Source organism: Monodelphis domestica, chromosome 2 (assembly GCF_027887165.1).
Source record: "Monodelphis domestica isolate mMonDom1 chromosome 2, mMonDom1.pri, whole genome shotgun sequence".
Taxonomy (NCBI): Eukaryota; Metazoa; Chordata; class Mammalia; order Didelphimorphia; family Didelphidae; genus Monodelphis; species Monodelphis domestica.
The window spans coordinates 338,624,718-338,650,417 of NC_077228.1; the positions used below are offsets into that span (position 1 = coordinate 338,624,718).

Below are 25,700 nucleotides of genomic sequence, written 5' to 3' on the forward strand. Positions count from 1 at the left end.
GCCCCCCAGCCCATCCCCTAGAGAGCCCAGGGGGCTCTTCAATTCATTACTGGACTGCTCCATCCCATCACCCAGGAAGTGCGCATCCCTGCTGGGAGATGCTGAGACTGCATTCCTAGGGCAAGGTCACTTTCCCCTTTTCTTTTATCCCTTTTAATTCATTGAGGAGAGGGCACTCCCCAGAATTTCTGGTCCCTCCTTCGCTCTCTTCTTTCAATCCCCGAAGAATTTCCTCCCCCTGCCCTCCAGATTCCTTCCCCACCCTCTTCTCATTTTCCTCTCCTTCCTTTCCAGAGAAAGACCCCTCCCATATCTTTTCACCCTGAGCTCGCTCCGAAGCCTGGGAATCATCCACTTTCCCCATTTCTATTCCCCTCCTCTGCGCCCCCCTCCCCTTTCCCTCCTCCTTCTCTGGAAAGAACCACCCGGCTTCCACTTCGCCTCCTCAGTCTCCTTCACAGTGCTCTTCGGTGGTGGCTCTAGTTCTTGCCCATGCCCTGGTAGCCCATGGCATTGGAGCTCTCCTTTAACCCATCCACGAGGCTACATGACCGAAACAGGAATCCCCTAAGCCAAGCTGGGTAGTATCTGTGCGGCCGTGGTTCCACTCACCCTTCGGGAGCCAACAGGTAGGAGCAAGTAACCTTTCTCTTGATTCATGTTCATGACTCAGAACACTAGACTGTGTCAGAGGACATTGATTCAAATCCTGCCTCTCACTGACCTTGGCTAAGTCCCTTCCCTTCCCTGGCCTCAGTTTCCTCATCTATAAAAATGAAGGGAAGTTATATTAGAAGTTCAAAGTTATGATTCTTTGATCTCACGATTCTACCGAATGAGACTTTCTCCCTCCCTCAGTTGTGCTTAACTTACATCCTCATGCTCTCAGAGACCCTGGGAGTATCTCTAGAAAAGGGCTGGTGACTCTTCAGGCAACAGAACTTTTAAGTGCCCCACGGATGAGGACTAAGCTCAACACTTGCAGAAAATTTCTCTTTGGACAGTTTCTCCCATTCCTAGCCTGGGTAATAGGGTTGCAGAGAAGTTTTTCTTTTTTTCCTTTCTGCCACTACATATGCTTTAAATATTAAGTGACAGTGTTTCATTTGGAATCCAAATGAAATTCTTGCTATTTAGCAGTATGAAGGGTTTGCCTCCCTTTTAATTTATATAAGTATTAACAGATGCCATTTTAAAAAAAGGTGTAAAACCCATTCCTGGAAAGCCTACTCTTCTTGTTGAAAGTATCTTTGGCAGGATTATAGTGGGTGGTTTTCTTTTTCTCTGTTTTCCTTTCTCTATCAACCTAGCTGCACACAGACAACCAAAAGAGCCCAGAGGGAGCATTCACAAAGTCTTGCAGAGAGAGACTGGGCTGCCCATCCCCTCCATCATTTCCCCACTAGTGCCTGTTTTGGAGAGGAGGAGACTAAGTACAGTCTGGCTTTCTTCTCTATCTCTAATTTCCCCTACACTGTTCTGAAATGAGTTGCCCCTTTTAACCTGATGGCTTCCATGATTGGAGAAGAGGTTCAGGGAGGGCATAAACTGACCTGTTCTTGAAAATGACTTGGCCATCTGTAGAATCATGCCTAGAACCAAACTAGCTCAACTTCTAACAGAGAAGGTACCCACATGAGGCATTTAGGCTTGGAAGAAGTGACTGAGCATTTTCAAGACTTTATAAGTTGATTAAGAATTGTTAGAGGGTCTCTACAAGTTTAGTAAGGAGTTCAATTTGGAGACAATGTTGGCAACATGGCATTTGGGCTGATTTTAAGTAAATGTTCATAGAATCATAGATTTCCAGCTGGAAGGCATCTTAGAGGTTGGCTTAGGTCATCCCCTTCATTTTAAGGATGTGGAACCTGAGACCCAGAGAGGCTGAGTAATTTGTCTCAGAACACACAGGCAGTAAGTGTTAGAACAGGGCTTGCTTTACCCATATTTTCTGTGGGAGTTGTTTGAAGTGGGAGAGAGGCAATGAATATTGGTTAGCATTGATTGTTTCTGATCAAATCTGAATCAAATACTTGTTTATTTCTACCTGTCTTAGATAACCAAGTTATGCTTCCTGTATTTAAATATAGTATTTACTTGCTATGTGAACAAATCACCTTTCTGAGAAGGTATTTCTTCATCTCTAACAAGCAGAGGTTAGACTAGATGATCTCTGAGGTCCCTCCTACCTCTAAAACTGGTGGCACAGTACACAGAGTGAATCAATCAACAAGCATTTATTAAGTGCCTACTATTTGCTACTGCTACTTGGTATATAAAGAAAAAAATGTAGGGTTTTACCCGTAAGCAGCTTATATTCTATTAACCATAAAGGACACTATTATTTTTTAAAATTTATTTCAGCTCAGCAAAAGCCTACTGTGCTGGGCATCTTGTTAGTTGCTGGCAATACAAAGACCAAAATTAATAAAAGTAATAATGATAATGACAATACTAACTCTAAACAGTCCATGACCTCAATGAATTTACATTCTATTTGGGTGATTTGTATTTCCAGATTTCATGTTCTCTTCCTATTCTTTGTGACTAGTTAAAAGGGATGATCACCTAAGCTAAAAAGTATCATGACTAAGTAAACTTATAAGTCTGAAAATAACTCGCCATCAAGAATTTATATGGGTTTTCTGCTGTAAGAAAACTCAGTATGCCAAACTTAGAGAGCATACCTTATTCATTTTGATATTTTTTTTCTTTTCCCTCTTTCTACTTGGCAGGAATCTTTATTTTAGAAAAGACCCCAGTGCTGGATTTCTTCATGAATAAGTTCCAGATTAATCGATCCAGATTTCTTTGAGATACAGCTTTTTAGAAATATACTTACTGTGTACAGTGAGACTGTACCAATAAGACTTAGAGGCACCCAAAAGCAGTGAAATGACTGTATGACTGAATAGCAATCCACAGTGCCTCTGCCATCAGCCCTCCCCCCAAAGTACTGCAAAATGTCACAGACATTATATTTTTTCCATTCTTCAAACTGCATTTAAAAATAGGGCCACAGACATTCCCAACATCTGTTGGAACAGTCTTTTGACATTTGTTTTCATAGAGAGGCCAACAAAAATCTTAGTGTTTGTTGATTGATTCTAGTGTTCCTAAATTCCGACATCTACAATATGGGTAGTGGGCAAAAGAGTGTTCCCTTGCAATGATGAATGAGGTAGCTGTCTCTACAGCTTTAGAAGCTTCAGCAGGGATCTGGGTCGAGGGAAATCAATTGGCACCACAGTGATGGTTGGCAAATGTCTAGCAGAAAAGTTGGCTGCTAATGGATAATAATAATATCCCTCAGTTCATCAGTCTGCACTATGTAGACTACACGGTAGTTTCCTTCATGTAATACATTCCATATGTAACAGGCAGTGGATGGTGGATTAGATTTGGAGACAGGAGCATCTTGGTTCAAATCCCATCCCTGACAATAATTGGCTGCAACCTTTTTGAAACTCATCTCAATTTTTTAAAAGTGGGGACAATTGCACTTGCCCCATTGTTGTGAGCTTCAAAGGAGAGAATATATTTTATGAAAGTCACCTGTCATTATCACATTTTACTCTGTTAATCTGTTAACCATTTTTGTACTGAATCTTTCAAAGTAAAATACGATTCACAGATGAGTGAATAATATGGACAGAAATAGAGATAAAGACTGGACCTGTGAATTGAGGGATATAAGGAGGGAATTGTCAAGAAAGGAAACTTCCTCTGCCAGTGCAGGTCAGTACCTTCTCTGCCCCTTCTCACTTTATAGAGAGCCACCCAGAGCCCTGCCTAAAGCATAGATTTTAGATCTTGGCCAGAGTTTCCTGATTTTGAACCACTCTTAATATACTGTGGCACACAGAGTAACAATTCAAATTATTGAAATAAACCTCCGTTTCCTTGACTATAAAATGAGAGTCAAAAGACCTGACTTCTAAGGATCCGTCCAACTTGACCATTCTGTGAATCTCATTGGAAAAAATTCTTGTTTTGTCTCATTCTGCCACCTTGTGGACTTGAGGAACAAAGCATGAAAATTTCTAGCCCAGAACCAAAAATTGTGTTTGGAAAAATGAATAATATTTCTTACTTCATAAGAAAATCAGAGAATTTGGGGACTAGAAGGAACTTTAGAGATCACATAGCTAAATAGCTAAAAGGATTCTTGGGGAAAAGTTGGTAGTTTCATTTTTTAATTTAACTCATTCAGTTATTTTTCAATCGTGTCTGACTCTTCATGACCCCATTTGGGGTTTTCCTGGCAAAGATACTGGAGTGGTTTGCCATTTCCTTCTCCAGCTCATTTTACAGTGAATAACTGAGGCCAACAGGGTCAAGGGACTTACCCAGGGTCACACACAACTATTAAGTGTCTGGGGCCAGATTTGAACACCTAAAAATGAGTCTTCCTGACTCCAGGTTAGACACTCTACCCACTCTGCCACCTTATCATTCAGTAAACATTTATTAAGCATTTACTATGTGCCAGGCACTGTGCTAAGTAACTCATTATTCCTTATGACTTTGAATTTTTCAGTCGTAGTATTTGGAGAAAATAAGAGAAAAGAGATCTACAGTCTAACTTCCTCATTTTATAGATGAGGTTTGATGACTTGTCCAAGGTCACATAGATTGTAAGAAACAGAGCCAGATCCTTTGACTCCAATTCCCTTGCCAATATCCCAATTACTTCCCAAGCCATAAGCATTCCCAAGTCTAGAGTTGTGGTATGATAAAAAGAGTGCTAACTTAGGAATCAGAGGACTTGGGTTCAAATCCAACCTCTGATGCTTACTACTTGAGTGACCTTGGCCAAATCCTTTAGTTTTCTAAGTCTCAATTTCCTCATTCGAGAGGGTTATATTAGCTTGTCTCTAAGCCCTAAATCAGTGATCCTTTGAATTCATCTGAGACCAGCACTCTACCTTAGACCTAAAAATTAACTCTCTCCTTTTATAGGTTCTTACTGGAGTAACAGACCCCCTAAGGAAAACTCAATGAGGAAGATTTTCTTTCTTTTTGAGTTTATATGAGTATAATTCGTAGACCACTGGTCTGGTAGTTGGTCCTTTTACTCTCCGTGGGGACCTGATTAATTGAGAGCTTTACAAAGACCAGGTGATCATTGTCATAGCTTAAAAAGCTCCTAATGCATTCTTAGGCAACAATGAAGGCACACAGAACCAGGCATAACATTAATGTTAAAGCCTGGGCATAAGAGTTAGGAGTCTGGTTTAAATGTGAAGAAGATATAGATTGTACATTTATTTATTTAAAAAATTCTCACTTCCATCTTAGAATCAATACACTGTGTATTGGTTCAAAGGCAGAAGAGCAGTAAGGGCTAGGCAATGGGGGTTAAGTGACTTGCCCAGGGTCACACAGCTGGCAAGTGTCTGAGGGCAGATTTGATTGGTTATATACATTTAGAAGTGATTTGATCTTTTCTATCTGTATAAAAGAGTGATTGAGATGCAAGTGTCACACAGCTAATAGTAACCTGGTCATCTTCAAGCCTATCTTCCATTAGAGGAGTCAAAGAAAAAGGTTTGGGGGAATATATATTTGTTGCCTTACATTGCCAACTTGAATTTACAACCTTACAATTTACAATTTTAAATTCAGCTTCATTTGCAAGATCAATAAAATGGGTCTGTTTGATTGCAGATGGTAGAAGAAGGAGCAGTGGGTAAAAGCTGTGGAGGAACAGCATTAGTAACATGTGAGCCCCTTGGAGACTAGGATTACTTCTCATTCTGGCTTTGTATTCCAACAGCTTGAACGGTAGTATCTTGAACACAGTAGGCACTTAACGAATGCTTGTGTGGATGGAATTTTACTTCAATCTAAGGAGAAACCTCCTAAGAATTAGACCTTTCAGAAGTGGAATGGGTTGTCTTAGATCAGCTGAATTGCTTAACACTGGAGACTCCTTATTGTGAATGTTATGGAAGAGAATCCTCTTTAACTAAAGGTTGAACTAGATATAGCATAAAGAGCAAGAGTTGGAGGACCTGAATTCAAATCCCACTTCTCTCACTTATTCACTTATCTACATGGCATAGGGCAAGTTACTTAATCTCTCTCTGTTTCTTCCTCTGTAAAATTTGAGAGCTGGACAAAGTCCCCAGTACCTCTTTGTCTATGACTCTATGGCCTTTGAGGTCCCATACAGCTCTAAGACTCTATGAAACATTTCTTTGTAGAGTATTGTGCTGGTGCTAGTGCTCGGGAAGAAGTTATCAAGAGTGAAATGGGCAGAACCAAGAGAATATCATATATAACAACAGAAATGTTGTTAGAAGAATGACTTGTGTATGTCCTCCTCCAGAGAAAGAAAGAACTGATCAGTAGAAATAAAGAGGACATAGTTTTGCATATACATATATCTTTTTTTTGTGTGTGAAATGCCTTCTCTAATTGGGGGAGGAGAGGGAGAGAGGGAGTTATCTGGGTAACAAATAAACACACAAATACATTTAAAATTTTTTAAAAAGATAGTCCCATCTCCAATGGAGTTTACAAGGGATGCAGACACAAATAACTAAAATACAAATTTCTATATATTATGTCCCCACAACAAATAGAAATTAAGTTGTATTTTTGGTCTGAAGTTGGAAGGATACATACTTTCTGAGGATTATCAAAAGAGGCTCCTTGGAAAGGATTCTACATGGCCTGGACCTTAAAAGATGAGGATAGTATTAACCAGTGGAGATGGGAAAGAGGGCTTCACAAACATCTAAACATCTATCAATATAGATATCAGAACAGGGATCACTAAAATAAACCCATCTTCAATTCTTCTAACTTCAATTAACACTAAAATATATTAAAAACCATAAATTTATTCAGTGTATGAATGACACCATAGTTATAGGGCTTCAAATATTCAAAATAAAATTAATAAATTGGCATTATGATATATTTAGAACTAGAAAGTTGCTTAGAGATCATCTAGTTCAACCCCCTCATTTAGGGATAGAGAAACTAAGTCTCACAGAGTATAAGTGATTCCTCCTCCTCCGAGATCACACAGTTAATAATTGGCAATCAATGTAGTCAACAAGTATTTATTAAGAACCTATTATGTGCTAGGCACTGGAGATACAGAGACAAAACTAAAATGATCCCTGCCCTCAAGGAGCTTATATTCTATTAGTAGGGACCACATGCATAAATGAAAAATTCATGCAAAGTAAGTTTTGGGGTCAGCGAGGTCCTTGCTGCTGGAAACTGGAGGTGGAAATCAGAAAAGTGGTTTTCTGTAGAAAGTGGTACTTGAGCTGAGCTTTGAAGGAAGCTAGAGACTCCAAGATGGGCAGCTGGGTGGTATAGTGGATGGAATCTTGGGCTTGGATTCATCTTCCTGAGATCAAATCTGTCCTCAGACATTTACTAGCTGTGTGACCTTGGTCAGGTCACTTAATCCTGTTTGCCTCAGTTTCCTCATGGATCAAATGACCTAGAGAAGGCAATAGCAAATTACTCCAATATCTCTGAGAAGAAAACCCCCAATGGGGTCACAAGAATAAAAAACGAATGAACCACAGCAACAGGGACTCTAAGAAGTAGATCTGAGGAAAGAATGAATGTAAGACAACTTGGACAAAGTCAGAGAAAGGTGATATGGAGTTTTGGGTGGGTGAGGGACAGTCAAGCTGTGATGAAAAAAAAAACATATAAAGAGTATAAAGACAAACATTAAGTATACCAACAAATCCTTCAGAATGAAGTTTGGATTTTTTTTGTTATGTTAAGCCATGTACAAATGACATCTTACTCATAGTTGTGTCACCACTAATTGATTATAAATATGATAATAATAATAGCTCACATGTATATAGTACTTTAATGTTGGCAAAACTTAAATATAAACTTATATATTTATAACATTTATAAAATAAATAATATAAATTTACAAACACACATATATCTTTATATATATATATACATATATATATATGTATATATATATATACACACACTCTTTTGGTTACTGTAAGCTTTTCTCTTTTCCCATGTTCCCATCTGCCATCTGCCCACCCCATAATCAGCTGTGCAGGCTGACTCAGTAGAGCATGACTACTCTGACCTCAGCCTTATTATCCAAGGCTGGGGTTTGGAACAGACAGCTCCAGTTGCAATGGAGAGCATGGTTACAGAGGAAAGCCGGACAAAGGAAAGGGAATGGAAGAAGGCAGGACACACCTGAGCCTTCCATGTATGCTGTCCTCTCTTCACCAGAATGGGTTGCTTTAAAAAAAACGAATGCCTTTTGCACACTGTGTGAAAAAGGGGCTGAGTTCCTGCTTCTTCCATCAGGACCAGCTATCATTGATGTTGCATTTAAATTTCACCACAAGGCAAACTCAGATTTTCCAAAGTAAAGTGCTCTTCAGTATTCATCCTGTTTTAAAATATGCTTAATTATAGACTAAATTAGAAAGGTTAACCAGATGCGTAGTCTCTAATTGCTTTGATTTTGAGGTCACATTAAAAGGCCCTGCCTTTTGCAAGCTGACCTTGGCATTTCTAGACTTGGTTGTGTATTATAGTAACACTGGACGTACTCAAATATTCTCATGTAGCTGGCAAATGATTTTAAAATGCTGAAAGTAATAACCTGTAGAGTGGTAAAATTTACTGAATCATGCTCTTGAAATAAAACATTTTAAGTCATTACTTATTAAATATCTTTAGCACTCAGATTTTTATCTACTTAATGTGGTTAGAAAAAGAATCAAAGCCTACATTAAATTTAAATGCAATAAAACATCAGAGTATTATAGTGGAAAGAGCATTAAATTACGAATCAGGAAACCTGAATTCTAGCTCTGCCTTTGTCAGTAATCGGCTATGTGGTCATTACCTTTCTAGTCTGTATTCCTACTTCTAAATTAAGCCATTTGGATTAGATGATTTCTGATACCTTTTCCAAGTCTAAAATTATCCAATTCAAGTGATTTTTTTCTAAATCCAAGCCCAAAGAGGCCAAGGACTGTGTCTTATCTACTTGTAGCCCATAGAACCTCCCTTTACAAGCAGGCAGAGGAAAGCTATCCCAGCTGTGAGGTTACTGGGCTGGCATTCACTTAAAACCACAGCTCACATGCTTCCACCAATGTGTTTCCACCCCTATGCAACCAGAGGATACAGAAACTCAAAGGAAAAGACCTTTGGCATAGCCAAATAAATAACAAAAAAGATTCCCCCATCCTCAAGCATGCATAGGTATACTCTCCCACAGTGTATATCACAGTTATTTGACAGAGGAGATGATATAGGAAATCACTGTGAAGAGGCAGAGAATATAATGTAGCCGAATGTAGCCAGAGTGGCAAGAGTGATTCATGCTTATGATGCTTTGGAGTCACCTCTGATGATGCCATCTTCGCTTAGCATACAGTAAATGTTTAATTGTTGCTCCTTTCATTCCAAAGAGACATTATTGGCAGTGGTTTATGAGTGGATTGGATTGAAGTGAGTCAGAGTTGCATGGTCTTCAGCCTCACTCTTTCTGAGTCATCAAAGTTCAGTGGGAAGATGAAAGTCAGAAAGACTGGGGATGGCCTGGGATGCAATGGACAGCCTGGTGTTTTCCATGTCTGACTAGACTCTAAGAGCTCTACAGCACCTGCTTCAGCTGCCTTCATGGCCATTGAAACAAATTGTTCTCATCTGGCCATTCTACCGGGAAATGGTCACATGTTTGGGGTAGACACCGCCCCCAACTCAGTGATGGTTTGAGGTCTGTTGGTTGTCCTCAACCTGGTTTAGCCAGTCTGCCAAATTAGTTTTACAGGAATGTGGCCACTGCACAGATTGAATCTTCTTGGAGCCACAGTTGGGTGAGCGGCAGACACCAAAGATGGGTGAGCAGTTCTGAAAAGGACCCGAAAAGCCCTTATACCAAAGATGCTAATCTTCCTGGAACACCCCATATACCCCAAGTGCTTTATACATGCCAAATCATCCACCCATTTAGACTGAGGCATTTTATTCTCCACTAGGTATCTTTGCTGACCTGCTGACTTGTTCTCTGCTACCATCTTGGTCTTCAATTGGGTCTTCAATAGCCTCTTCTCTTAAGGCACGAAGACCACCCAGCTCTTTGGTTTATACACCCCAAGGGCTACCTTTGATTTCTTCAGTCTACTGAGTAGTACCCAGTGAGCTCACTACCCAAGACTTGGTCATTCTTAATTACGTCTTTTGAATCTGTTTTTTCTTTTATTTTTAAATTTCTACTATTGATAGGGGTCCTTCAGTCTAAATATTCACCTAAATTCTTAGGACCCCAATTTTCTTTGAACTATTACACTAGTGAGAGTTCAGGTCCCTTTCAATTCATTCTAAAGACTCTACTTAGTAAATTTGAGAGTTGAGTGGAGTGAGAGTGAGGAGATTCTTTTCAACCCCTGGAATGCTCCCGATTGCTGTGAGAATCAGCTCAGGAACAAGCCTGGAAAGGATTAGGTAGACCTAGTGATGGTGACGACTTTCTTTCAATTACTAGTTTCCTCCAACCTGTATCAAACAAAATCACTCCATAAACTCTATGTTTCCTCTAGTGCCCAGCATAGTGCTCTGCTGAGGGATTAAACACATTAGCTACTCAATAAAAGTTTCCTGAATGGAATCTCCATTCTTTACATTTAAAAATGATGTACTAGGTGGTGATTGCTATTTCTGTTGGGCCCGGAGTCAGGAAGACCCGAGTTCAAATTTGGATTCAGGCACTTGTGAGCTATATGACCCTGGGCAAGTCACTTAACCCTGTTTGCCTCAGTTTCCTCATCTGTCAAATGAACTGGAGAAGGAAATGGAAAACCATTTCAATATCTTTACCAAGAAAACCCCAAATGGAGTCATAGTCAAACACAACTGAATAACAATTCTTATTTCTGTGCAGAAACAGCTGAAATAACAACTCTCTCCAGAGTAATGCATGGGGTTCCAGTTTTTACATATATGCTGCTGTTCAGATGAATGAATGAATGAATAATAGAAAAGCATTTATTAAATACTTACTATATGTAAGGAAACTATGCTAATAGAGATAGCAGTAGATGGTCCCTACCCTCAAGGAACCCACGATCTGAGAGGGGGAAGCAATGGTTTTAGGAAAATTCAGCTTTAAAGTCCAATGGAAAGGTTCAGAGGGCCTTGATGACAGGAAGCATGCTCAATCTCTACCCCAGGGACTGAAAGATGCAGGACTGTGCTGGGCATGTTTAACAACTGGCTCTCTGGGGGTGGGGGAATGTACTTACATCACACTTCATTAGGAACATTTTCTCCATCATTTTTCTTAAAGTTTAGAAAATGAGCACACCAACAAGTCAAGACCTCATTTGTAACATTTGCCCATTTTCAAGGTATAAATAAATGGTCACTCGGAAAAATTTAACAGTTGTCTCTCAGGAACTGCATGAGCAGCCTCCAGAGCATTCCTTGGTATATATACCTGTGCCAATGTGTTTTTTTTTAATCCCTTAACTTTTGTCTTAGAATAGATATGGTTCCAAGGCAGAAGAGCAGTAAGGGCTAGGCAGTTGGAGTTGAGTGACTTGCCAGGGTCACACAGAGAGGAAGTATCTGAGATCACATTTGAACCCAGGACCTCCTCTCTCCAAGCCTGGTTCTCTATCCACTGAGTCACCTCACTGCCCCAACCCAGTGTTCTTACTCAATATTTACTGAAAACAGTTTTACTACCAGCCTTGCTGTGCCTGTGATCTTAATAACAGAGCAAACAGTGTAGTTGACCTGTAAGGTCTTGCTGATCCAAGCCAGCATCCTTTTGCTTTTGATTCTAGTCATTTCACCATCAACTATTAATGACACAACCCAGGTTCAAATCTGACCTGATACTTCCTAGTTGTGTGACCCTGGGCAAGTCACTTAACCTCCATTGCCTAGCCCTTACCACTCTTCTGCCTTGGAACCAATATACAGTATTGATCCTAAGATAAAAGGTAAGAGTTTTAAAAATAACAAAACCCCCTTTTCTGCCTGACATCCCTTCACCCCACATATCATTGAATTCCAACTTGAGACAAAATTTCTCTTGAATTCTATTGGCCCTGAGCCTGATTAGCTCCATGGGTTTGGAGATCTGTACTGAATCCTTAATTCTCTTTCCCCATTCTCCTGCCACTGCCACTGCCACTGTAACTGGATGCCCAATTCTGGCAACTGCTCCCTCTTTCTCTTCTACTCCATTTCCACAAACTCTTGACCACAAGAGTATGTTTTCTAAAGTTTATTTATAAGGGAAAATAAAACACAGTATACAAATTCAGAAATAATATGCCAGAGCAAGATAATTAGAAGTGAAGATAAAAATAAAACTCTCCATTCTTGGTTTGGGCAGTGCTTAGCTTTTAAGCTCTTCTGTCCTTGAATCTAGTTTGGCCTTTGTCCCATCTTCATTCTCCCATAGTCAAGAAGTATCTTTTTCCTCATGGATACTAGGAGACAGTGAACTCTTCTACTCCTACAATTCTACTACCAACACCAACCTATAGCTAATTTGGAATTGGTTCTACTGGATGCTCCATGTCAAACAAATTGGTCAATCAACTTAGCCAATCAGGAATTCTCTTGATTGTGTGGCATCCTTTTGGTACTCTACCAACCTCTGGCTCTCTAAATGTATTTTTTTCTTTCATTCCTATCTAAAATTCACTTCTGCTTTTCAAGAGGAAGACAAAGAAATGTATACTGATACTGAATATACCACTCTCTCCTAAAGCTTACAGTAGAAGAGAGGAAAGTCAGGAATTATCTGACATGTTCCTTAAATCGAAATATAGAAAATTTCGAAGGAAGGCTAGGGAAGAGGAAGGCAACCCAAGCAGAATGGGAAACTCTCAAAGATGAAATTCTGAAGACATTAAAAGAAGTAATTCTAATGAGGAGAAAAAGCAAGTTTTCTGAAATGATGTTTGTATAGGAGCTCACCAATGAATTTAGATTTTCTAAAGATATGCCCAGAAGATGCAAACCAAGTTGGGTAACAGAGGATAAGTACAAAAGTGTGGCCATATAAGAATAATACCAGAAGCATTCAAACTCAGAATGAACTGAAGCTTGAAATTAAAGCTGAGGACTTCAAAAGTGGGATTTTTTGTTTTCTTTGGAAAGAGGACCATGACTGTGGGGAATGAGATGATAATAAGTAGTAATAGAGAAGGCAGTGCTATTCAGGTTTTTTTTTCCTCCTGTTTTCTTGAACAAAGAGTGTGATCTTTGGACTAGAGAGGAAAGAACCAAAATGGCTAATAGGGATCTGATGCCCAAGGTTTAAGGTTTAAGCAAGGGAGCACCTAACTGCTCTTGGTGAATTCACGTCGCCTTGCCCCATTGAACTATATTCCAGGGTACTGAAAAAACTGGTGGGTATAATTTCTGAGCCCCCATTAGTGATGTCTAAAATATTCTAGAGGAAAAAGAGAGGCATTTCAGGACTGGAGAAAAGTACATGCTCTGGTTTTCAATAAAGGGTGGGGAATAATCTGCAAACTAGAGTTTACTGATTTTGACTTTAATTACTGATGAAATTATTAAAAGGATGGTTAGTGGAGATGAATGAAATGCTAGTGGTGATCACAAAAAGCAACCATTATTTTATTTAAGAAAAGATCTTTCTAGACTTTCAGATAGGCAGGGCAAGATGATCATTAATAATTCTTAGAAAATAGCAGGTTTGGGGAAAATACCTGGGTTCAAATCTTGTGCCTAAAATTTACTTGCTTTGTGACTATTAACCTTTTAGAGCCAGTGTGGCATAGGGTATAGAGTGATAGATAGGGAGTCAGGAAAACCTGGGTTCAAATCTCAACTCGTATACTTACCAACTGGTTGATGACGATGATCAATTTCTTTGAGCCATAATTTCCTCATTGTTAAATGTATATAATTATATTTGTATACTTACCTTCCATCATTGTTATGAGTATCAAATGAGATAATTTAAGTAAGTCTCAGAAATTGTATTCTTTCAACTCTCTAAGCCTTGGTTTCTTTAACTGTAAAATGAGAATTATAAACACCTGCATTACCATTTACCCAGGATTGTTGTATTGGAAAGGGCTTCAAAAACCTTAAAGTAGGGGGTAGCTGGATAACTCAGTGGACTGAGAGCCAAACACAGAGGTAGGAGGCTCTTGGTTCAAACCTGGCCTCAGACACTTCCTAGCTGTGTGACCCTGGGCAAGTCACTTAACCCCCATTGCTTAATGCTTACTACTTTCCTGTCTTGGAACCAATACACCCTATTGATTCTAAGATGGAAGGTAAGGGCTTAGGACAAACAAACAAGAAAACCCCCCTTAAAGCACTTTAGAAATGGTAGTTAGTAATTTACTAAGTATAAATCCACCTTTAATATTCTGGGAGTGGTTCTAGAAAATATTTCATGTCTCTTTCTCCTTGACAGGGAGCTTCACAAGGCTCTTTAGTCTTATTATTCAGGTATTCTTGTGGGCACCTTATGGCATTTGATACCTACACGTTGCTATCAAGATTTTAATTTTACTTAATAACTATTTAAATTTCCCCCCTTTCTATCAAGAGGAAGACATGAAAGAAAATGAAAAGAAAGAATAGGATAGCTGTGCTTCTTGGGGTCAGATCTCTGTTAGGATCCTGATTCTGCTCTTTACTGACCTTACACAAGTCTATTAGCATTTCTAGACCTTAATTTTCTCACCTGTAAAATGGGGGATCTGGACTAAATCATCTCTGTGTTCTTCCAACTCTAAATTCTATGACTGCACTAACACAAGAAATCTTTCACTCTCAAATACACCAACTCAGCTGGTGTAAAAGCAGCCATGGTCTTTCTGCTAATGTGACATTCAAGTCACACCTCCATGTGTCTCCTTCCTTGCTTGCCCTTACTCTCTTAACAGGTATCCATCCTCTGCCATGGGACCATCTTGTGGGGAAAGGAATGGCCTTTAGAAGCCAAATCAGCCAGGACCCACCGAATCTCTATCTCACTAGAATATAAATTCACCAGGAATAGGGTAAAGCCTAAGCCAAGTGTTTGTCACTAGTGGATACTTAAAAATACTTATTGAATGGTGATACCATTCTGAACATCACTGACCAGTACCATTTCTGCTGGGATCTTTGGGTAGCCACCAGCATAGACACACAAGGCATTCCCAGAAGAACATATAACTCATGCCCTCATGCTTCTTTTCCCTGGATGAAAGATTTATCAGCAGAGCACAAAGAACTACATGGAATGGAGGGCATCTTCAGACCCTAGACCACTGTAACAGGGTTGCTTTGCTCACTCATTCCCTTGTCTACTTGATGTTGACTTTGCATTTTTTCCAGTAAATATTTATATATGTACACTAAAGAGTGCAAACTCCTTCAGGACAGGGACCATTTTTGCCTTGTTTTTATCCCCAGCACCTAGTGCCTGGCACACAGTAGGGACTCAATCGATGCTTGTTTTTTTCTCTTTTTCAAACCCTTTCCTTCTGTCTGAGAATCAATAGTATGTATGAGTTCCAATGCAGAGGAGCAGGAAGGGCAAGGCATTTGGGGTTAAATGACTTGCTCTGGGTTACACAACTAAGAAGAATTTGAGGCCAGATTGGAACCCAGGACCTCCCATCTCCATGTCTAGCTCTATATTCTGAGCTACCTATTTACCTGAGCTCCCTAATTATCCCAATAGATGCTCATTGATTGCTTATTTGGTGATTTCTACAACAAAGATTCTACTTTGCTTCTTCTCACCACTGTTAAAATATATGAGGAAAGAATTAATTCTCCTTTTTTTTTTTAAAGGAACCTTGATACCTCACTTAGAATAGCCCCTGCTTTGCTTCCCAGTATCTTGACTATATCCAAGTTCTTCCTGTCCATTCCAGGTGAGTCTCCCTATTAAACCTGTTTTTCTAATAATACCAAAATTTCTGTGATCCAGTATGACCCCCATACATATCAACGTATGTTCATCTCTACTCCCATAACACAAAGAGGAAGACTAAAGTATGCATCTAGTATTTTATAGTTTTGACTTTGTTTATTAAACAACCAGAACACAAACAAGAAATAGTTCAATGTTGATAAATAAATCAGATTTTGCCATCTAGTGTCATAGAACATCATCTCAAACATTAATTTAATTAATTCATGAGAAGTCTCAGAGGATCCAAAAGTTGTAATTTTGTTTTTATTCCCCTGGAGATAGAATTGTAAAAGGAAAAGCACCTCTGACTATCACTGTTGGGTTTCAGTGTTGCAGTGTAGGATGGGGAATTAGGGGTATTTCTTTGGTGCTTTGGGAGGAACTAAGAAGTTACTACCTTATCTCTTACTTTTAAGTATACTAATTATCTCATTACAATCAGACACATAAAAAATCACTTATGGGCTCTCAACATATTGGAAAAGTGAAAAAATAGGGTTGTTTTGCTTCTTGGGAAGTCAGCCTTATTGTTAAGTGAAATTTGATGAGTATCCTTAGAAAATAAAATACTAACCATTTTTTTTTTCTTTTTGAAGGTCAAGCTTGAGTTGTATTATCAAAATGGAAAATATACCGTTCTGGCTGATCTTTTATACCCTTATGTGGACCATCATTGATGGCTCTGAAACAGAACAGGATTTTACCTGGCACTTAAGAAAAATACCTCGGTTAGTTGGTGAAAGGACCTTGTATCTTTCCAGCCCCAAATATGAAGCAGATGCTAAACTGGTGCTAAACAGAGTATGTGGCATTGAATGCCAAAAGGAACTACCAGTGCCAAGTCTTTCTGAGCTAGAGGAATCCCTCTCCTATGAGACTGTCTTTGAGAATGGCACTCGAACCTTGACACAAGTAAATGTCCAAGGATTGATACTTGAGCCTATTCAGAATACTACAAGAAAAATAATACCCAGGAGAAAGCGGCAGGTATATGGCATCGACAGCCGCTTCAGCATCTTGGACAAGCGATTTGTAACCAATTTTCCTTTCAGTACAGCAGTGAAGCTCTCCACAGGCTGTAGTGGTATTCTTGTCTCCCCTAACCATGTTTTAACTGCAGCTCACTGTATTCATGATGGGCAGGATTATGTCAAAGGGGGCAAAAAACTAAGGGTGGGATTGCTTAAGATGAGGTCTAAGAGGAATGGTAAGAAAGCCAGAAGTTCTAAGAGGAGTCGACGAGAAGCCGAGAATGGAGATCCAAAACAGGGCGCCCAAGAGGAACTGAATATGAGATCCAAAGGAAGGAGAAGAAAGAAAGAATCAGGAAGGGGTCAGAGAGGTTCTGAGGGGAAGCCATCTTTCCAGTGGACCAGGGTGAAGACAACTCACATTCCCAAAGGCTGGGTTAGAGGAGTGAGTGGACATGTTGCTCTGGATTATGATTATGCTCTTCTCGAGCTGAAACGTCCCCACAAAAAAAAGTTTATGGAGTTGGGTGTCAGCCCAGCCATCAAGAAGATGCCTGGCAACATGATTCATTTCTCAGGTTTTGACAGTGATCGATCTGGGCAGCTGGTCTACCGATTTTGTAGTGTGTCAGATGAATCCAATGACCTCTTCTACCAGTACTGTGATGCAGAGCCTGGCTCTACAGGTTCTGGGGTTTATCTACGCCTAAAGGACCCTGAAAAGAAGAAGTGGAAGCGTAAGATCATTGCCATCTATTCAGGCCACCAGCAGATGGACGTCAGTGGAGTCCAGAAGGATTATAATGTTGCTGTACGTATCACTCCTCTCAAGTATGCACAGATTTGCTTGTGGATCCATGGAAATGATGCGGATTGTACTTATGGCTAATTGTTACCACCTCAAAAAGCCATATTCCCAAAATACAGCAAAAACAAGACTCAAGTTACTGCAACAGCATCTCATCTCAGGTTATGCTTGACTTTGACATCTATCATCAGCATTTCAGCATTTTAAAAATTATTCCTAAAAGACGAAAACATTTTCATAAAAAATTTTTTTAAAAGAGAATTTTAAGTCTATATAGCTACTACAATGGAACAGGCACCCTAGTGCCAAAGTTTATACTTTTCTTTCAGTTGTGGTCATTTTAAGTTGTTTATGAGCAAATGTGTTTCCTTCTGCCTTAAAAAAAATTAGACAAACTTTGAAGCCTCAAACTGGTACTATTAAATAATAGGTAATTTTTCAATAGACTTATTCTCAGGGTTCTGCTCTAATTCGTATCTAAGGTGATGGACATTCCATAGAATTTGTGGACCTGTATCTGCAGAAGCAGGTAAACCATGACAGATAGTATTCAAAATAGGTCAGCTGAGAGATACTGAGAACCCAGTGGGTATAAACACTGTATTACTACTCTCTATTACTAGGTGCTATTTTTTTCCCCAGAGTAGAAATTCCGTTATTTTCCCTCTCCTAAGAAATAGGTTTTTTTTTTGGGACAAATATTAGCTTTTTGTCAACTCTGCCAGTTCTTTCGTGTTCTTTTTATTTTTAATATACTCTTTTTCTATGTCAAAATTTTTGTTTTTGAATGAACTGGTCATTCTAATCAGATAATTTCTTACTGGGAACATCCACATTAATTCACTCAAATTCAATGTTAGCCAAAACAGAGTCTTGGGATGTAGCCCAGAGTGGGCATGGGTCTGGGAACCTAGTAGCTAGGATGTTCCAAATTAAAGATTTCCTAACTAAGAACCAAATAGCCCAGAGAAGACTTTGATATCTGGAATATATTCCCATCACTCCTCCAACCTCTATCCAATTCATACTCTGCTTAGCATAAAAGTATTCTTATATTAGCTTCCAAGGAACCCCCGCCACACATTTATACCATTGTACAAGCTGCATGTTTGCTTGGTAATACCAACTTCCTAAAATGGAAGATTCGGAGGAATCAACTTCAATAGAGTTCCAGCTCATATTCTTTTATACAACTTGTTAGAAATAATTATATGCCGGTTTGCTGATTGGTACTTTATTGCTGGTGATCCACTGAGAGTATCATTATGGAGTCAACAACTAAAATCTTTTCTTGGCCATCTTTTTTATGATAACAGCAGACTTGAAGGAAACAAACATTTTTGTGGTTAGATATATTCACATTAGGCAAGATGGAATATGATATAATGGCTAGGTAGCTGGCCTTGTAGTTGGGAGGACCTGGTTACCTCTGATACATATTGGTTATGTGTCATTGGCAATGGGGAATTTTTTAAGATGATAAATTGAAGACAAATGCCATTCTGTATTGGTAGAGAGAGTTCCTCACCAGGAGCTTCATACATCCATAAAATCATAGACTCTCATTAAAAAAAAAAGATAGGTGCTTAAGGTTAAATGTACTGTATTTACACACCTGTTATGTAGTCTACCTTTTTCCTGAACAAGATTCAGAATCCAAATCAGTTAATGTCAGCCTAGATGGTTGTCTCTTCTGTAGGGCTCTTCCTTTGGCTCTCTTCTATTAAATGTTTTTATCAATGATTTTTGACAAAAAATAGAAATCATACAGTCATAAGTTTGGAGCTAGAAGGTCAGGAGGTCATTTATCATATCCTCATTTTGTAGATGCCTCATCTATAAAACTGAGATTCAAAGAGTTAAAGTAACTTGCTCAAGGCCACACAGGTAGTAAAGAAGAATTATGGCTTGAATTCAGGACTGCTAATTCCAGAACCATCATTCTTGGGCTTATAAAATTTGTGGATGACATGAAGCTAGGAGGAAAAGTGAATACATTGGATGACAGAATTAGGGTAAATTCTCTCTTGGCTGAAATGATGGATGAAGACTAAGAAGATGAAATTTAATGGAGATGAAGTAAAGATTTACACTTGGATTAAAAATATCAGTGGCACCCATATAGTAACAGAGTGTATAAGAAAAAGACCTGACTCAATAGCAATTCATATGAAAAAAAATTAGGGTCTTAATAAACGTCATGCTCTATGTGAGTCAACAGGGTGATATATCAGCCCCCCCCCAAAAAAGGTAGGGGAATCTAGGGCTGCATTAATAGATGCATGTGGGGAGCTGTCATTTTATTGTTGGACTAACTCTATTACCAAAGGATAGTCACTTGAACCTGAATATTGGGGGCTTCTCCATTTAGACTAACAGCATAATATTTGGATTGAAGGACTCAATCAGTTGTATGAGTATAATCTGTCCTAATCAGACCACCATATTATAGGAAAGGCATCATGATATTGTCCATTGATGTCTAAAGCTCATCACCTGACCAAGATGGGGTGTGAACTTGAGACCATGTTGCCTGAAGTTTGCTTGAAGGAACTAGGAATGTTTAGTTTAGAGAAAATAAAAAGGCTTAGGGAAGTCACACCTGCTGACATTAAATATCTTTAGGGGATATCATGTTATAAGAGGAATTGGACTTATTTTTTTGCTTGAAGGGGTAGACTTTACAATGGAGAACAATTTCCGTTTCATATAAGAAAGGATTCCATAATATTGTAATTAGATGCATCCAAGAGTAATAAATAGGCAGCTAGATGTCCCAGTGGATACAGTGCTGAACCCAGAGTTAGGAAGACCTGAGTTCAGATCTTACCTCACACTCTTATTAGTGACATGGCCCTGTACAATTCAGTTAACCCATTTTGGTTTCAGTTTCATCACCTATAAAAGGGAGGTCATAATAGCACTCACATCACAGTTGTAATGATCAAGTCAAAGGAGATCACATATATAAAATGCTTTGAAAACCTTAAAGTGCTGTACAAATGCTAGCTATTATTATTATTATTATTATTGGGACATGGTGAGTTTCCCATCACTCCAGGTCTTCAAGTTGAGACTTAGACATGTAGTAGAAGGAAATCTTGGTTAAGTACAAGAAGACAAGATGACCCTAGAGGTTTCTGGTCCCTTGCAACTCTGAAAGCATGTGAGGATTATGAATTCCATTTAGAAATTACTTCCTTATTTAGTAACCAGTTCCACTCATTAGGAAGATCAAGACTGTGCCCCAATCGGATCGCTAGTGAAAATCTGCGGGAACCTCAGTACCCCACCAAATCAAAGACTCGACAGCTTGTTTCACTTCTCAGACCTGTCAATTTAAGCAAAGCTTGAATCAGAAAGAAAAAAATTCACGGGAACTTGAAATTTAGTGTCAATCTCAATATAACATTGAAGCCAGGCATGGTGTAATCTCTGCTGCTTAGGAAGTGAAGCTGAAGCTGAAGCTGGTGGCTGATTGAGTTTAGAGATTCTGAGCTACAATATAGCTAAAGCCAGAACTAAAACTAAATCCACTAATGGGAAGGGACCATGGGAGCAGAGGGCTGCCAGGCTCCCTGAGAAGGGCAGACCAGCCTGGGTCAGAAAAGTGGGGCAGGTTAAAGTTTCTGTATGAGTTACTATTGGAAGTGGGCCAGTGAATGAATGAGATAGGGAGGCCAATATGATTTATGTGTGTGTATACATATATATGTATAAAACATGTGCATAAATGTATACCTAAAGATGTTGTCCCAAAGTCTTCATCTTTAAATTTACACTTAGTCTTTACATTTAGTCTTTAAATTTACACCTTAAAACTACACTGAGATTTTTGGGACACCTTGAAGATAAAGTTCTACCACTGAAATTAGTATTACCAGTTGCAATTGGTTGTAAATCTACAATGAATAACTTGATTTTTATGAGGTCATTAAAAAACACAATTTACATTGGAAAAAATTAATGAAAACATTTGGAACAGTTTTTATACAGCTTGAATATGTCATCTATTTAGTGAATTTCATTTAAGCTCAGAGTTGTATAATTTTTGAAATAGACAATTTAACATCTTTGATTTGCATCTTCTTCTTTGTTAAAGGACCTGTGATTTCACTGAGGCAGATATTCTCTCCAACCACATGAACCATGCTTAGAAACAACAATCAACAAGAATTCATTAAGTGCTTTTTAGTGCCCCATTGCATTGGCGAGGTAGTACAGTGGATAGAGTGCTGAGCCTGGAGTCAGAGAGCCTCATCTTTTGAGTTCAGATCTTCCCTCAGATACTTAATAGATGTATGACCATGGACGATTAACCCTGTTTGTCTTAGTTTCCTCATCTGTAAAATGAGATGGAGAAGGAAATGGTAAACCACTCTAGTATCTTTGCCAAGAAAACCTCAAATAGGGTCCACCAAGAGTATGACATGATTGAAATTGCAGAACAACAACAATAAGTGCCCCACAAATTGTGTGAGGTGCTGGAGATATAAAGGTAGAAAAAAAATAGTCCTTGTCCTCAAGGGGCTCACATTCTATAGGAGCCAAAAGGAGCATCCTAGAAACCTCTTCATTTTATCTTGTAAGGATGAGGGCATGGCAGGATTTTTTGGAGCCCTGACAGGAGGGCTAAAGCAGAATCTGTGTCAGCTGGAGAGAGCATTTTTACAATCTGAAACTGAGGACCAAGAGAAGTCATTGCCTTATGAATCATGGAGTTCCAAAGGTTATAGAGGTATTATGGAATGATGCTTTAGTAGGTGGCTTCTTAAGTTTGCTGTGGCTATTCACAGCCATGAACGGTGAACCTAACTAGTGCCTTCAGATAACAGATGGGTGGGTAGTCCATAAACATACATAGTTTTTTTGAGCTTACCCGAAATGTTTAGTCTTTCAGTGTTTATTCTCTGGTGGCATGGAGTCTGGAACCCAGGATCACTTCCATTTTAAGATAAGGTATTAGAGTACCCTTTAGTGGAAGTTTAGATATATAGAATTTCAGTATGATAGCATAGACTTAAGGCTAAAGGGACTTTAGAGACCATCTAGCACAATTCCCTCACTTTACAAATGAGGGGACTCATGCCCATGTAGGAACATGATTTGTCCAAGGTGATCCAGAGAAGTGCCATGGGCAAGATTTGAATTAAAGTCCTCAAACTCCACTTTATCATCCTGCCTCCCACTATTCAGGGATAGCTTTGTAACATTAGAGGAAAATAAACTTGGGAAATCTCATTCTCACCACATTCCCTTCCCCATCTGTGACCTTCATATTCAGGTGCATTTTCTTTTGGTGAAATGATACTTAAATAGCATGTAAACATGCAGATCAGCTTAAGGAACAAAGCAATACCCAGCTGAAAAGCAAGTCATTTGGAAAATGAACCATAAATTCAATTCAATAAACCTTTATTACATACCTACTAAGCTCCAGGCACTGTGCTTAAGCTAAGAAATCAATACTAAAGGTGCAAGTAAACTATTAGATAACTGTTCAATTATTTGCTTCAACCATGTCTTATTTTAGTTCTATTTTTGTTTTTCCAAATCATGCTGAGGAGAAGCAGTTAGGTAATGCAGTAACTAGAGTCCTCAGTCTGGGGTCCAGGAAGAATTAGTTTCCTGAGTTCAAATCTAGCCTCAGACACCTACTAGATATGTGATCCTGGGCAAGTCACTTAACTCCATTTGTCTAAAAAACCCAATAAAACAAAAACAAGTCATGTAGAGAAATCCCTTAGTTCAGTCAAGAAGAAGTTCTAGAATCAGAAGACTTGGACAGAGATCCTGGCTCTATTTCTTACCATTCAACTGTGAGTCCCTTGAGGGCAAATACTGTCTTTTACCTCTCTCTGTATCCCCAGTGTATCAGCACAATGCCTGACATGCAGTAGGTGCTTAATAAATGCTTGTTGACTGACAAGCTGTGTAATCCTAGACAAGTCATTTTATCTCATTGGGCCTCAGTTTCTTTATCTGTAAAATGAGAAAGCTGGTCTAGAGCATCTCTAGGGTCTTTTCTAGTTCCTAGCTCAGGGTCCAGTGCATACTTAGCAAACATTTAGTAAATGCTAATAAATTGATTGATTCTGGCTCTAAATCCCACAATTCTATGAACTCTGTCTCTCTTTCTCTTTGTAGAAACAGGGATAGACAGTTTTACTATGTTTTCCCCCACTTCTTTCTGATAGATTTATTTTATTTCTCTTGTGGTTTATTTGTTTGTTGGTTCCTTTCTTTAAAACCTTACCTTCTGTCTTGGAATCATTACTATCAGTTCCAAGGCAGAAGGGTGGTAAGGGCCAGGCAGTTGAGGTTAAGTGACTTGCTCAGGGTCATACAGCTAGGAAGTTGACTGTCAGATTTGAACCCTGGACCTCCTATCTCTATACTTGGATGTCTATCCACTGAGCCACCAATTGCCCCTCCAACATATTTTTAAGGTCTTACTTTTCCAACTGAAAATTAATAATTTTTGTATAATAATTATGTAATGTCATGATCATGCCACTTTATGCCTTTATGTATAGAGCTCAATAATGTTTCTGAAATGTTTATTTTCACCTATAAAATGTTATTCAGTTATTTAAAAAGTAAGATAAGAAAATGGAAGTTATACATTGCAAATTTTGTGTTTAAATAAATCAATAAGCTTACCCACTGCATGTTTGTCATTTAATTTTCAATGGAAGCTTTTGGGTTCTGTAAAACCAGAACTGGTGCTAGTCTCACCACGCTTGGGACCATTGGATTTCACTCATGGAAGTGTCAGGCAATTGAAATGTACTATTTTGAAAAATAACATGTGCTAAAGAGATTTTGTTTTTTATCCTTACCTTCTGCCTGAGACCAGTATTAATTCCAAGGGAGACGAATTGGAAAGGCTAAACAATTGGGATTAAATGACTTGCCCAAGGTCACACAGCTAGGAAATGCCTGAGATCAGATATGAACCCAAGATCTTCCATGTCCAGGTCTGGTTCTCAATCCACTGAGCCACCTAGTTGCCCTTCTTTTCAAACTTCTTAATGAATAATCCTAGAATTATATGCAGTGTGATATAGTAAATGGAGTGTTGGACTTCAGTTGAAGAAGACCAGGGTTCAAATCCTACCTCTCGTACTTTCTAGCTGTGATCATGGAAAAGTAATTTAACATTGGAGTCTTATAAGCATTAGAGAGTTGCCTAATTTTTATAGCTATGTTGTGATTCCCTGGTTGGGGAAATCCCTACGCTGATGAAATCATAGATCCTTGGTACATTGATGAAGAAGTTGAAAGACATTATTTGATTTTTATATATTTCTGAGATAGAGAACCCAGAATTGAGCCTGTGTTTTCCAAGGTCAGGACATTCAGTGAAGCCATCATTATACTTCAGAGATGCTTAAACCAAGAATCAAGAATTTGAGTGACTTGCCCAGTGCCTGTAGTATAGTAGGTGCATAAATGCCTATTGATTGATTGTGCAAGGGCAAAAAAGGTAGTAAATGGCAGAGGTAGGATTTAAACCCAGAACTAGAGCTTCTTCCATCATAAGAAGTGTTCTGTAGGGTTAATTTAGCTCAACTTAAGAGAATTATGAAATTAAAGTGCAAGGTTAGCAGGCTTTTTACCTAAGTCCTTCAAGAGTGTCCTGGCTTGTTGTATTGCTACTAGAGAGAGGCTAATAGAGGCTAGAGAGGCTAATAGAGAGAGTAGCCTGCTGTCTTACCAATATGGAAGTCAATGAAACATGTAAAATCATTACAAGTCAGAGAGGAGCACTGGCATCATTTTGCATTAATTACCCTTCTCTATTATCTTGGGACTTAGTGAGGAATCCTGTATCAGAGCAATACATTCTACCATCAGACAATGAAAAAACCAGTAAGCATCCATTAGCCTTTGTTATTCTATCACTTTTTACAAAATCTGAATTTCACTAAAACGGATTTAAACTTTTATAGGTAATCACTGCAAGTCTTTG

General features: G+C 38.9%; 1 protein-coding gene across 1 annotated transcript; it reads left to right on the plus strand.

The window, feature by feature from the left end:
• Positions 1 to 61: 61 nt before the first annotated feature.
• Positions 62 to 24,394, plus strand: PRSS35 (serine protease 35). The gene is made up of 3 exons (XM_001366334.5): positions 62 to 629; positions 15,823 to 15,905; positions 16,543 to 24,394. Exon 3 carries the CDS (start codon positions 16,568 to 16,570, stop codon positions 17,804 to 17,806), a length of 1,239 nt encoding a protein of 412 aa, XP_001366371.1. The 5' UTR covers positions 62 to 629; positions 15,823 to 15,905; positions 16,543 to 16,567; the 3' UTR covers positions 17,807 to 24,394.
• Positions 24,395 to 25,700: the final 1,306 nt, after the last annotated feature.

Excerpts from the sequence above, each read along its gene's own strand:
- PRSS35 (XM_001366334.5), top strand. The coding sequence starts at position 16,568 with ATGGAAAATATACCGTTCTGGCTGATCTTTTATACCCTTATGTGGACC.